The sequence below is a fragment of the Scyliorhinus torazame genome, chromosome 30, assembly GCF_047496885.1.
Source record: "Scyliorhinus torazame isolate Kashiwa2021f chromosome 30, sScyTor2.1, whole genome shotgun sequence".
NCBI classification, from domain to species: domain Eukaryota; kingdom Metazoa; phylum Chordata; class Chondrichthyes; order Carcharhiniformes; family Scyliorhinidae; genus Scyliorhinus; species Scyliorhinus torazame.
In genome coordinates, this window is record NC_092736.1 from 79,788 (window position 1) to 94,980 (window position 15,193).

Genomic DNA, 15,193 nt, shown 5'->3' on the forward strand with positions numbered 1-15,193 from the left:
ATCCTACCTGCCAAAGACTTCTCATGTCCCCTCCTGGCTCTTCTTAGCTCTCTCGTTAGGTCCTTCCTAGCTAACCTGTAACTCTCGAGCGCCCTAACTGAACCTTCATGTCTCATCTTTACATAATGTGGAGATGCCGGCGTTGGACTGGGGTGAGCACAGTAAGAAGTCTTACAACACCAGGTTAAAGTCCAACAGGTTTGTTTCGATGTCACTAGCTTTCGGAGCGCTGTTCCTTCCTCAGGTGAATGAAGAGGTATGTTCCAGAAACATATATATATATATATATATATATATAGACAGATTCAAAGATGCCAGACAATGCTTGGAATGCAAGCATTAGCAGGTGATTAAATCTTTACAGATCCAGAGATGGGGTAACCCCATCTTTACACAAGCCTCCTTCTTCCTCTTGACAAGTGTTTCGACTGCTTTAGTAAATCACGGTTCCCTCGCTCAACCACTTCCTCCCTGCCTGACAGGTACATACTTATCAAGGACACACAGTAGCTGTTCCTTGAACAAGCTCCACATTTCCATTGTGCCCATCCCCGCAGTTTTCCTCTCCATCCGATGCATCCTATGTCTTGCCTCATCGCATCATAATTGCCTTTCCCCCAGATATAACTCTTGCCCTGCGGTATATACCTATCCCTTTCCATCACTAAAGTAAACGTAATCGAATTGTGGTCACTATCACCAAAGTGCTCACCTACCTCCAAATCTAACACCTGTTCTGGTTCATTACCCAGTACCAAATCCAAAATGGCCTCGCCTCTCGTTGGCCTATCTACATACTGTGTCAGGAAACCCTCCTGCACACATTGGACAAAAACGGACCCATCTAAAGTACTCGAACTAAAGCGTTTCCAGTCAATATTTGGAAAGTTAAAGTCCCCCATAACAACTACCCTGTTGCTTTCGCTCCTATCCAGAATCATCTTTGCAATCCTTTCCTCTACATCTCTGGAACTTTTCGGAGGCCTATAGAAAACCCCTAACAGGGTGACCTCTCCTTTCCTGTTTCTAACCTCAGCCCATACTACCTCAGTAGACGAGTCCTCATCAAACGTCCTTTCTGCCACCGTAATACTGTCCTTGACTAACAATGCCACCCCTCCCCCTCTTTTACCACCTTCCCTGAGCGTACTGAAATATCTAAACCCCGGCACCTGCAACAACCATTCCTGTCCCTGCTCTATCCATGTCTCCGAAATGGCCACAACATCGAAGTCCCAGGTACCAACCCATGCCGCAAGTTCACCCACCTTATTCCGGATGACCCTGGCATTGAAGACACACTTTAAACCACCTTCCTGCCTGCCGGTACACTCCTGCAACTTTGAAACCTTACTCATGACCTCACTACTCTCAACCTCCTGTATACTGGAGCTACAATTCAGGTTCCCAAGCCCCTGCTGAACTAGTTTAAACCCTCCCGAAGAGCATTAGCAAATTTTCCCCCCAGGTTATTGGCACCCCTCTGGTCCAGGGGTAGACCATCACGTTTGTGGAGGTCCCACCGACCCCAGAATGAGCCCCAATTATCCAGAAATCTGAAACCCTCCCTCCTGCACCATCCCTGTAGCCACGTGTTCAACTCCTCTCTCTCCCTATTCCTCGTCTCGCTAGCACGTGGCACGGGAAATAACCCAGAGATAATAACTCTGTTTGTCCTAGATCTAAGTTTCCACCCTAGCTCCCTGAATTCCTGCCTTACATCCCTATCCCGATTTCCTACCTATGTCATTGGTACCTATGTGGACCATGACTTGAGGCTGCTCACCCTCCCCCTTAAGGATCCCTAAAATACGATCCGAGACATCACGCACCCTGGCACCTGGGAGGCAACATGCCAACCGCGAGTCTCTCTCGTTCCCACAGAATCTCCTATCTATCCCCCTAACTATGGAGTCTCCAATGACTAATGCTCCACTCCTCTCCCCGCTTCGCTTCTGAGCAACAGGGACAGACTCTGTGCCCGAGACCTGTACCCCATGGCTTACCCCTCCCCCAACAGTATCCAAAGTGGTATACTTGTTACTAAGGGGAATGACCACAGGGGATCCCTGTACTGACTGCTTCCTCCCAACCCCTCTCACCGTCACCCATCTATCATTATTCTTCGGAGTAACTACATCCCTGAAGCTTCTATCTATGACCACCTCTGCCTCCCGAATGATCCGAAGTTCATCCAGCTCCTGCTCCAGTTCCCTAATGCGGCTTCTGAGGAGCTGGAGATGGGTGCACTTCCATCAGATGAAATCAGCAGGGACACTGACGGCGTCCCTCACCTCAAACATTCTGCAGGAGGAACATTGCACTACCTTCCCTGCCATCCCCTCTAGATAAAAAAAGAAAGAGCTTACCTGTTATTCAATCCCCTTCTCAGCAAGCACTCACTCAGTAACCTCTGCGCCCCGTACGATAACACCTGAGGGAAAATAAAAGAAAAACTACTTACCAGTCACCAGCCAATCCCTTACCTGCAGGCTGTGACGTCACGGTTCAATTTCTTTCCACTTCTACCTGCCCTTGAGCCTGCCCCTTGATCTTTACAGCGGTTGTTTTTTTTTGGTTAGAGGAGAGGGTAGGGAGGGAAACACTGAAGAAGTGTTTCGGGTTTAAGTGTCACTTGACAACAGCTCCTCCACAAACCACCTTCAAGTTAGGATGACCACAATGCACGTATGCAAATATCCCCTGCAACAGCCAATCAGCAGCTCGGCTCTACTGCCCTCTGCTGGATGCTTGTCTTCACTTGAACAGCTAGGGCCTCTTGCTCAGGTACACCTTCAAGTTAGGATGACCACAATGCACGTATGCAAATTTCCCCCACAACAGCCAATCAGAAGCTCCGCTCGACTGCCCTCTGCTGGATCACTGCACTGCAGATGCACTGCAGCAACTCAGCAAGCTCCTTAGACAGTGTCATAATATCCACTCATGGATATAATGAGATGCAGACAGGTAGTGATTGACACACAGGTTAACCAATGAACACACACGACACAGAACAACCAATCACCAGACAGGACACTGCCACTATAAAACACACAAAAGCATTAAGACTCTCCCTCTTCTCACAGGATACAGCTACAGAGATAGTTAGAGTGCACAAAGCCGTGAGCACCGTCTCCATGTGACAGAGAGCTAGTCTGGTCAAGCCAGTCAGAGGTTATCATTTTAGATTAAAAGAGTGTCAACCCACAGCAGATTATGTACAGCAACCAGCAGGTTCAATAAAACAGTGTTGGACCATCTCCTGTGTCAGAAGCCTGTTTCTAGTCTTACTGCATCCAGTTGCAGTCAATGTTAAACCACCTCAAATAACACATCATGGTACCAGGGAACAATTAACTCTAACGAACCTACCTCGAGTGACTCTGCAATGACCAGCAAGCAACCATCCAGTGGCATGGAAAAGATCCAGCCCCCTCCGCAACTCCGGATCTCCGGCAACCTCGGCGCCAACTGGAAGGTCTTCAAACAGAAGTTCCTCCTGTATATCGAGGCCTCTGACCTTGAGACAGCATCGGATGCCAGGAAGATCGCGCTGTTCCTGTCGACTGCAGGGGATCACGCCATCCACATCTTTAACTCGCTCACGTTTGCTGATGACGAAGACAAGACGAAGTTCAAGACAGTTCTCTGAAATTCGACAGCCACTGCGAAGTCGAGGTGAATGAGAGCTTTGAACGGTACATCGTCCAACAGAGGCTTCAGGTAAGGATGAACTTTTTCAGTCGTTCTTGATCGGGGTCCAGTCTGACTCCCTGCGGGAGCAGCTACTCAAAATCAAACAGATGACCCTCTCTGTCGGCATCGAAACGTGCGTTGTCCATGACCTTGCCAGAAATCAGGGCGGCAGAAACTGCAAAACTGGCCTCCCACGAGGCAGAAATGGTGCAGGCCATCGCAAAAGTGCAAGGTCTGAGCATCGAGGAGTGGCCATTTTGTGCGCTTTTCCCAGGTCCCTACGCATGCGCGCCACGACCGGGAGGACGATCAGGCTGAAGACCCTACTGCGCATGTGCGAACATCGGCCGACCGCACTGTGCATGTGCGACGGCGCACAGAACGCACTGACGTCAGCGTCATGACGTGTCCAAATTGTGGCTCCGCCCATTTAAAGCGGCAGTGTCCAGCCAAAGGCAGGCGATGTCTACAGTGTGGAAAGCCTGGGCATTATGCGGCCCTCTGCAGGTCCGCTCCACCGAGCAACAGCCAGCGATCCCAGCTGCAGCGCAGACGTGTCCGCTGCATACAACAAGTCATGCAGGATTCTGATCCCGAAAGCCCGACGGACCCCGATGCTGGCTGCCTAGAGTCTCCATATCGGGTGGGCATCATCACTACACGCGAGCTGGTCTCCACCGCGCCTGCAAACCGCCTTTCAATCCTGAGTGTGGATCCTGACGATGAGTGGTGTGCTGTCATCACGGTCAACCAGTCTCGCATCCGATTCAAATTGGACACTGGCGCGTCAGCGAAACCCATTTCGCAGTCAGACCTCAACAGCAGCCGACACCAACCTAGCATTCTTCCACTAGCCTGCCAGCTCCTTGACTACAATGCAATGCCATAGCTGCCAGTGGATCATGTCAGCTAGGTGTATCTCACAAGGCAATCAAGGTGGTATAAAAGATTCGAGATCGTCCGGCCTGACAAGGCATCCCTGCTCGGTGCTCGCGCATGCAAACTCCTAAATCTGGTCCAGCAAGTCCATGCCATGTCCTCTGCACCTGCGACTGCCTCGCCCAATGCGAACCGACAGGCTGAGATAGATGACATTCTCACGCAATACCACAATGTGTTTGATGGAATGGGCACGCTCCCATATCGCTACAAGATACTACTCAAGCCGAATTCCACTCCAGTCATTCATGCACCACGCTGGGTGCCAGCTCCTCTCAAGGATCGTCTGAAAACGCAGTTACGAGAGCTTCAAGACCAGGGCATCATGTCAAAGGAACCAACAGACTGGGTCAGCTCCATGGTCTGCGTCAAGAAACCCTCTGGTGAACTCCGCATTTGCATCGAACCCAAAGACCTGAATCGCAACTTCATGCGAGCACTATCCGATCCCAAAGCGAGAAGAATTAACCTGCGAGATGGCTCATGCCAAATTCTTCACCAAGCTGGACGCCTCACGTGGTTTCTGGCAGATACAGCTGGATGAGTCCAGTAGGAAGCTGTGCACGTTTAACACTCCGTTCGGCAGGTATTGCTACAACCGCATGCCTTTCGGTATCATTTCAGCTTCCGAAGTCTTTCATCGAATAATGGACCAAATGGTGGAGGGCATCGAGGGGGTGCGAGTCTAGGTGGATGACGTGATCATCTGGTCCACGACGCCCAAGGATCACATTGCTCGCCTCAGACAGGGTTTCCAGAGGATCCACAAAAATGGCCTCTAGCTCAACAGGGCCAAATGCTCATTTGGTCGGTCCGCTATCAAGTTTCTGAATGACCACATTTCACAGCAGGGTGTGCAACCTGATGCTGACAAGATACTGGCAATCAATGTCATGAAGACCCCAGAGGACAAAATTGCTGTCCTATGTTTCCTTGGGATGGTAAATTTTCTCGGAAAATTCATTCCTAACATGGCATCCCACACCACAGCCCTCCGGCATCTCGTAAAAAAGTCCAGTGTTCCAGTGGCTTCCCGCACATAAAGCGGAGTAGCTTGATCTGAAGGCGAAGCTCACCACAGCCCCAATACTGGCGTTCCTTGACCCGACCAAGGATACCAAGATATCCACAGACGCAAGCCAGGACGGCATTGGTGCGGTGCTTATCCAGAGAGACGACTCCTTGTCCTGGACTCCAGTGGCATATGCATCCAGGGCCATGACTCCGACTGAACAACAGTAGGCCCAGATCGAAAAAGAGTGCTTGGGTCTCCTGACAGGAATAATTAAGTTTCATGACTAGGTATACGTTCTGCCAAAGGTCATGGTGGAAATAGACCACAGGCCTTTATGCCACATAACCCAGAAGGATTTAAATGATATGACACCTCGGCTGCAGCAAATTCTTCTTCGTCTCCGCTGATATGACTTCAAACTCGTCTACACACCGGGTAAGGAGCTGATCATCGCGGATGCCCTATCCCGATCCATCACCATGCCCGTGTGAACAGGGCGACTTCATTCACCACATTGAGGCACAGGTACAGTTGTGTGCCAGCAACCTCCCAGCCACTGATGAACGAGTTGTCCAAATACACGAAGAAACTGCCAAAGACCTTCTACTGCAGCGTGTGATGCAACACCTCGCCCATGGCTGGCAAAAGGGACAGTGCCCCAAGTTCTTCAACGTTAAGGACGAGTTAACGGTTGTTGAGGGGATCCTTCTTAAACTGGATAGAATCGTCATTCCCCAAAGCATGCAAACCATGGTGCTCAGACAGATCCATGAGGGTCACCGTGGTCCAAGGTGGGGATAGACCTCTTACACGCAAATGGGCGTGATTACGTGCTTTTAGTCGACTACTTCTCCAGCTACCCGGAACTGGTGAAACTGTCGGACCTTACGTCCAAGTCAGTCATCAAAGCCTGCAAAGAGATGTTTACCAGGTACGGGATACCACTCGCAGTAATGAGTGACAACGGTCCATGTTTCTACAGCCACGAGTGGTCCAACTTTGCACGAGCCTACCACTTCAGACATATCACATCCAGTCCCCATTACCCGCAATCAAACGGGAAGCCCGAGAAGGGGGTCCATATTGTCAAGCTGCTGCTTTGCAAGGCTGCAGACTCAGCCTCTGATTTTAACCTGGCGCTGTTGGCATACAGGGCAACCCCTCTGTCGACTGGTTTGTCTCCGGCGCAGCTGCTCATGAACCGCAACCTGCGGACGACTGTTCCAGCCATCCATGTTCCAGACCTTGACCACCTCACGGTGCTGCAGAAAGTGCAGCGATCCAGGGACCAGCAGAAGATCACGTATGATGCTCATGCCACTGGTCTGCCTGCGCTGGCTCCAGAAGATGTTGTTCGCGTCCAGTTGCCTGAGGGAGGCTGGTCAGCCCCAACTGTTGTCGTCAGACAGGCCGCCCCCAGGTCTTTCGTTGTTCAAATGGCTGATGGTTCCATTCTTTGGAGCAACAGGATAGCGCTGCGCAAAGTTGCCTGCCCACCACCTGACCGCACTTCTCCGCATGTCACCATGCCGCCTCAGGACATCTCGCACTACGAGGCCACCGATCTGGCAGCAATCCCGCCTGTCCAGGTGCTGGCGGCGCCCCCCCCCCCCCCCCCCTCCTCTGAGGCGATCGACAAGAATTTGTCGGCCGACTTCCAGTTGCGGCAATGACCAGCTAAGTCGCACGTTTCGGCGGCTCCAGCTCAAACGGACCTTCGGGCTCTTTTAAGAGCCCCAACGGGAAATTTTTTCGGGACGAAACCCGGTGTGGGGTGAGGCAATAGGGAGTCCCCCCCAGAGGAAAAGAAAAATATCGCCGGCGGCCAGATCTTGGAGAATCCTCGAGGGCTGCGGCAGTTGGAAGAAAGGAGCAAGATGGCGGCGGATGGAGCCCAGGCGATATGGGGACCGGACCAGGATGAATTTTTAAGACGGTGTGTGGAGCTGTTAAAAAAGGAGGTGCTGGCCCCGATGCTACAGGCAATCGAGGGGCTTAAAGAGACACAAAAGGCCCAGGAGATAGAGCTCCGTGTGGTGGAGCAGAAGGTAACGGACAACGAGGACGAGATCCTGGGCCTAGCGGTCAAAATGCAGACGCACGAGGCGCGCCATAAGAAGTGCATCGAAAGGATTGATGTCCTGGAAAACAGATCACGGAGAAAGAACCTCCGGATCCTGAGTCTCCCCAAGGGAGCGGAAGGAGCTGACGGCGGGGCTTACGCGAGCACGATGCTACGCTCGCTAATGGGAGCTGAGGCCCCTCGGGCCCCTTGGAAGTGGAAGGGGCCCACCGGGTCCCTGCGAGGAGACCAAAGGCTGGAGAACCACCTAGGGCGATGATCGTGCGATTTCATCGCTTCAATGACAGAGAGGTGGTTCTGAGATGGGCCAAGAAGGTACGAAGTAGCAGATGGGAGAATGCGGTGATACGAGTGTATCAGGATTGGAGTGTGAGAAGGAGGGCGAGTTTCAATCGAGCCAAGGAGGTGCTGCACAAGAAGAAAGCGAAGTTCGGGATGTTGCAGCCGGCGCGATTGTGGGTCACGCACCAGGATAGACATTACTATTTCGAAACGGCGGAAGAAGCATGGACCTTCATTCAAAACGAGAAACTGGACCAGAACTGAGGGACTGATGTTGGAGGGGATGCCACAATGCTGATGTATATAGAGATGTAAATTGGGGAGGGGGCGGACACTGAGAAATGTGGGCGCCGGTGGGGGGGGGGGGGGGGGGAAGAAGACACAGGCGGGGGATGGGGAATGGGGCGGTAGGGGGAGCTGCGCCATGAGGGGCGGGATGGTCCTAGAAAGCGCGGGGTTTCTTTTTCTTTTTCCCGCGTCAGAGAGATGATGGCGGGAAGATAGGCGCAAGGAGGATGGGAGTTCCTCACACGGGGGGGGGGTAAAGAAGAGAGCGGGAGAAGCCGGGGTCAGTTGAAGTCAGCTGACTTTCGGAAGCAATATGGGGGGAGTAACCATGCTAGATGGGGATCTAGCGGGGGGGGGGGACACAACTGGGTTGCTGCTGCGGAGATCGAAAGGGAGCTGGTAAGAGAAAAGGTGGTCGGGGCGGGAATGCGCCGCCTGGGGGACGGGTGGGCGCGCGCAACCGGGGCGTGGGACTGGCCCAGAGAGGGTAATGGCTAGTCGACAGGGGAGGGGGGGGGGCGGGCAGCCCCCCAGTCCGGCTGGAACGTGAGAGGCCTAAATGGGCCGATTAAGAGGGCCCAGAGTGCTCGCACACTTAAAGGGACTGAAGGCAGACGTGGCCATGCTGCAAGAGACACATCTGAAGGTGGCGGACCAGGTTAGGTTAAGGAAAGGGTGGGTGGGACAGGTGTTCCGCTCAGGGTTGGACGCAAAGAATAGAGGGGTGGTCATATTGGTGGGGAAATGGGTGTCGTTCGAGGCTAAGAACATTGTAGCGGACAGCGGGGGCAGATATGTGATGGTGAGTGGCAGATTGCAGGGAATGGAGGTCGTGCTGGTCAACGTATATGCCCCGAACTGGGATGATGCGGGATTCATGAAGCGGATGCTGGGACGCATCCCGGACCTGGAGGTAGGAAACCTGGTAATGGGGGGGGGGGGGGACTTCAACACCGTGCTAGACCCAGGGTTAGATAGATCTAGATCCAGGACCGGAAGAAGGCCGGCAGCGGCCAAGGTACTTAGGGGGTTTATGGACCAAATGTGGGGAGGGGATCCGTGGAGATTTGCTAGACCGCTGGCCAAAGAGTTCTCCTTTTTCTCCCATGTCCATAAGGTGTACTCCCGGATAGATTTCTTCGTTTTGGGAAGGTCACTGATTTCGAGGGTGGAAGGAACTGAGTACTTGGCCATAGTTGTTTCAGGCCATGCCCCACATTGGGTGGATCTGGAACTAGGAGAGGAGAGGGAGCAGCGTCCACTCTGGCGACTGGATGTGGGATTATTGGCGGATGAGGGAGTCTGCGGAAGAGTGCGGGGATGTATCGAAAGGTACCTGGAGGCCAACGATGATGGGGAGGTCTGAGTGGGGGTAGTATGGGAAGCGCTGAAGGCGGTGGTCAGGGGAGAGTTGATCTCCATCAGGGCTCACAAGGGGAAAACAGATGCCAAAGAAAGGGAAAGATTACTCGGGGAGATTTTGAGTGTGGATAAAAAATATGCGGAGGCCCCGGACGAAGGACTATACAGGGAGAGGCGACGACTCCAGACGGAGTTCGACCTGCTGACCACAGGGAGGGCAGAGGCACAGTGGAGGAAGGCACAGGGGATGAGATATGAATATGGGGAAAAGGCTGTTGGCCCACCAGCTTCGAAAGAGGACAGCGGCGAGGGAAATAGGGGGAGTTAGGGATGAAACGGGAACCACGGTGCTGAGAGCAGGGAAGATAAATGAGGTGTTTAAGACCTTTTATGAGAGGTTATATAGGTCCCAACCACCGGAGGGAAAAGAGGGGATGCAGCAGTTTCTGGACCAACTAAGGTTCCCGAGGGTGGAGGAGCAGGAGGTGGCAGGCCTGGGGGCGCCAATTGGGGTGGACGAGGTGACCAAAGGGCTGGAGAACATGCAGGCAGGGAAGGCCCCGGGACCTGACGGGTTCCCGGTGGAATTTTATAGAAAATATGTGGACTTGTTGGCCCCGCTGCTGGTAAGAACCTTTAACGAGGCCAGAGAAGGGGGGACCCTACCCCCGACAATGTCGGAGGTGACGATATCACTAATCTTGAAGCGAGATAAAGACCCGCTGCAATGCGGGTCTTATAGGCCTATCTCACTCCTAAATGTGGACGCCAAGTTGCTGGCAAAAGTGCTGGCAATGAGGACAGAGGATTGTGTCCCGGGGGTGGTGCACGAAGATCAGACAGGGTTCGTAAAGGGGAGACAATTGAATGTCAACGCGCGACGGCTATTGGGGGTGGTAATGATGCCCCCAGCAGAGGGGGAGGCAGAGATAGTGGTGGCAATGGATGCAGAGAAGGCATTTGATAGGGTAGAGTGGGAGTATCTATGGGAGGTGCTGAGGAGGTTCAGATTCGGGAGGGGTTTGTCAGCTGGGTTAAACTCCTCTATGGGGCCCCAATGGCAAGTGTAGTCACAAATTGGTAAAGGTCGGAGTCTTTTCAACTACCTAGGGGAACAAGACAGGGATGCCCGCTGTCCCCATTACTGTTCGTGCTGGCAATTGAACCACTGGCCATAGCGCTGAGAGACTCCAGGAAATGGAGAGGGGTGGTTAGAGGGGGAGAGGAACACAGAGTGTCACTCTACGCGGATGACCTACTGCTGTATGTGGCGGATCCAGTGGGGATCCATGACAGAGGTCATGCAGATATTGAGGGAGTTTGGAGATTTCTCGGGATATAGGCTTAACATGGGAAAGAGTGAGCTTTTCGTGATACACCCTGGGGACCAGAGTAGAGGGATAGATGGCCTGCCGCTAAGGAGAGTGGAAAGAAACTTCCGATACCTGGGGATTCAGATAGCCAGGAGCTGGGGAACCTTACACAGACTCAATCTGACTCGGCTGGTGGAGCAAATGGAAGAGGATTTCAAAAGGTGGGATATGCAGCCGCTGTCACTGGCAGGCAGAGCGCAGGCAATTAAGATGATGGTCCTCCCGAGGTTCCTATTTGTGTTCCAATGTCTCCCTATATTGATCACTAAGCCTTTTTCAAAAAAAATAGATAGGAGCATCATGAGATTCGTGTGGGCAGGGAAGGCCCCGAGGGTAAGGAGGGGGTTCCTGCAACGTAGCAGAGGCAGAGGGGGACTGGCGTTGCCGAATTTGGGCGACTACTACTGGGCCGCCAACATGGCGATGATCCGTAAGTGGATGATAGAGGGAGAGGGGGTGGCGTGGAAAAGGCTGGAGATGGCGTCCTGCAAAGGAACGAGCTTAAAAGCGCTGGTGACGGCGCCACTACCGCTCTCCCCGAAAAGGTTTACCACAAACCCAGTGGTGGCGGCAACATTAAGTATCTGGGGGCAATGGAGGCGACAGAGGGGTGTGTTGGGAGCCTCGGTGTGGTCCCCGATCAGGAACAACCATAGGTTTGCCCCAGGGAGGTTGGACGGAGGGTTCCAGAGCTGGCACCGGTCAGGAATTAGGAGAGTGGGAGACTTATTTATAGATGGGACGTTTGCGAGCTTGGGAGCACTAGAGGAAAAGATGAGCTGCCCCTGGGGAATATCTTTAGGTATATGCAGGTGAGTGCGTTCACGAGGCAACAGGTGAGGGAATTTCCGCTGCTCCCGACACAAGGGATCCAGGATAGAGTGCTTTCGGGGGTGTGGGTCGGGGAGGGCAAAGTGTCCGAAATATACCGGGAGATGAGAGAAGAGGAGGAGGAGCTGGTAGAAGAACTGAAGGGAAAATGGGAAGAAGAGCACAGGGTGGAGATTGAGGAGGGTTTGTGGGCTGATGCCCTAAGTAGGGTAAATTCCTCTTCCTCGTGTGCCAGGCTTAGCCTGGTTCAATTTAAGGTGCTACATAGAGCACATATAACGGGAGCGAGGTTGAGCAGGTTCTTCGGAGTGGAGGACAAATGCGGGAGGTGCGGGGGAAGCCCGGCGAACCACACATATATGTTTTGGTCGTGTCTGGCACTGGAGGGGTATTGGAGGGGAGTGGCGGGAGTGATCTCGAAGGTGGTGAAGGTCCGGGTCAAGCCAAGCTGGGGGTTAGCTATATTTGGGGTAGCGGATGAGCCAGGAGTGCAGGAGGCGAAAGAGGCCGATATTGTGGCCTTTGCATCCCTAGTAGCCCGGCGTAGGATTTTACTCATGTGGAAGGAAGCGAAACCCCCCAGCGTAGAGGCCTGGATAAACGATATGGCAAGGTTCATAAAACTGGAGCGGATGAAGTTTGCGCTGAGAGGATCGGTTCAATGGTTCACCAGGCGGTGGCAACCGCTCCTCGACTATCTAGCGGAACGTTAGGGGGAAAATAGATAGCCAGCAGCAGCCCAGGGGAGGGGGAGGGAGAGGGGGGGGGTAAATTGTTTGTGTTCTAGATGGGGTGAGGGGGCAGGGGGAGCATTATTTTGTGTTATTTGGTTAGCTTACTATTATTTAAACAATGTTATATATCAGTTATCATGTTACCCGTTTTTGTTGATTTGTAAGGGGGAAACATTGTGTTTGAAAACTTTAATAAAATATATATATTTTTTTTAAAAGAATTTGTCGGCCACCACAAAGACTGAATCTATAGACTTGAATCCTGTAAATTGTGTTCAGTTTGCTCTGTATCTGCACGATAGACACCTTCCCATGTACATATGTTCATTCACTCACCACTTGTACAAAAGGGCAGATGTCATAATATCCACTCATGTAAATAATGAGATGCAGACAGGCAGTGATTGACACACAGGTTAACCAATGAACACACACGACACAGAACAACCAATCACTAGACAGGACACTGCCACTATAAAACACAAGGCATTAAAACTCTCCCTCTTCTCACAGGATACAGCTACAGAGATAGTTAGAGTGCACAAGGCCGTGAGCACCGTCTCCATGTGACAGAGAGCTAGTCTGGTCAAGCCAGTCAGAGGTTATCAGTTTAGATTAAAAGAGTGTCAACCCACAGCAGATCATGTACAGCAAATGTACAGCAACCAGCAGGTTCAATAAAACAGTGTTGGACCATCTCCTGTGTCGGAAGCCTGTTTCTAGTCTCACTGCATCCAGTTGCAGTCAATGTTAAACCAACTCAAATAACACATCAGACAGCACCTTCCAAACACTGGACCATCACCATCTAGAAAAGTCTTGTCCAACCTTCTCGATCATGGGGCCACATTTGCAAATGACCCTCACTCAAGGGGCCATCTAGAACATTTTGTAAAATCAAGGCGTGGCAGAAAGATATTTTGAATTTCAAACAAAAATTTTTGGGATTTTAAGGAAATAATTCTGGTCACTATTAAGGCAATGGTGTATCAATAAATGTTAAGTGTATCAAACAGCATAAGCAGCAATAGACCGAGCTCAATGATTCCATAACATGCGGATCAGATCTAAGCTCTACAGTCCTGCCACATCCAGTCATAAATAATAATAATAATCTTTATTATTGTCACAAGTAGGGTTACATTAACACTGCAATGACGTCACTGTGAAAATCCCAGGGGGACAGTTAAACAACTCCCTGGATGGGGAGGCTCCACAAATATCCCCATCCTCAATGATGGAGGACTCCAGCACATCTGTGCAAAAGACAAGGCTGAGGCATTCGCAACAATCTTTAGCCAGAAATGCCGAGTGGATGATCCATCTCGGCCTCCTCCAGAGGTCCCAGCATCACAGATGCCAGACTTCAGCCAACACGATTCACTCCGTGCAGTATCAAGAAACGGCTGAAGGCCCTGGATACTGCTGGCCTAACCAGTGATGGCCACGTCCTGTAAATAAATATTTTGAAACAGTCTGGAACTCCCTGCCTGCCTGAAAGAGTGGTGGATATCGGAACCCTGATAATACTGATGTATTTAGATGTGCACTTGCGATGCCAAAGTCAGACAAGGCTGTGGGCCAAGTGCAGAAAAATGGGATGAGAATCCTGAGGTGGTTGTTTTTGACTGGCGCACACATGATGGGCCGAAGGGCCTTTTATGTGCTGTAGACGTCTCTGACTCTGAATGTAAGTGTGAGTGTGTGAGAGCGAGAGAGTGTGAGAGCGAGTGTGTGAGAGCGAGTGTGTGAGAGCGAGAGTGTGAGAGCGAGAGTGTGAGAGCGAGTGTGTGAGAGCGAGCGTGTGAGAGCGAGCGTGTGAGAGCGAGAGTGCGAGAGCAAGAGAGTGTGAGAGCGAGAGTGTGAGAGCGAGAGTGTGAGAGCGAGTGTGTGAGAGCGAGAGTGCGAGAGCAAGAGAGTGTGAGAGCTAGAGTGTGAGAGCGAGAGTGTGAGAGCGAGTGTGTGAGAGCGAGAGTGCGAGAGCAAGAGTGCGAGAGCGAGAGTGCGAGAGCGAGCGTTTGAGAGCGAGAGTGTGAGAGCCAGAGAGTGTGAGAGCGAGAGTGTGAGAGCGAGAGCGAGAGTGTGAGAGCGAGAGTGTGAGAGCGAGAGCGAGAGTGTGAGAGCGAGAGCGAGAGTGTGAGAGCGAGAGTGTGAGAGCGAGAGTGCGAGAGCAAGAGAGTGTGAGAGCGAGAGTGTGAGAGCGAGAGTGTGAGAGCGAGCGTGTGAGAGCGAGCGTGTGAGAGCGAGCGTGTGAGAGCGGGCATGTGAGAGCGAGAGTGTGAGAGCGAGAGTGTGAGAGCGAGCGTGTGAGAGCGAGCGTGTGAGAGCGAGCGTGTGAGAGCGAGAGTGTGAGAGCGAGAGAGTGAGAGTGAGAGCGAGAGAGTGTGAGAGCGAGAGTGTGAGAGCAAGAGAGTGTGTGAGCGAGTGTGTGAGAGCGAGTGTGTGAGAGCGAGTGTGTGAGAGCGAGTGTGAGAGCGAGAGTGTGTGAGAGCGAGTGTGTGAGCGAGAGTGTGTGAGCGAGAGAGTGTGAGAGCGAGAGTGTGAGAGCGAGAGTGTGAGAGTGAGAGCGAGAGAGTGAGAGCGAGAG

The 15,193-nt window shown here is 52.2% G+C and overlaps 1 protein-coding gene across 4 annotated transcripts in view; it reads right to left on the bottom strand.

Annotated features, from left to right (window-relative positions):
- LOC140404293 (leucine-rich repeat-containing protein 49-like) overlaps nt 1–15,193 on the bottom strand; it is a 216,432-nt gene that overhangs the window by 15,468 nt on the left and 185,771 nt on the right. Inside the window, exon 16 of one of the 4 annotated variants that reach the window (XM_072492617.1) lies at nt 2,370–2,434. The exons of the other annotated variants lie outside the window; for them this stretch is intronic. Within the exon in view, the coding sequence (XP_072348718.1) occupies nt 2,404–2,434 (31 nt within the window). The 3' untranslated portion in view covers nt 2,370–2,403. The remainder of the gene's footprint in view (nt 1–2,369; nt 2,435–15,193) is intronic. 4 annotated transcript variants of the gene reach the window in all.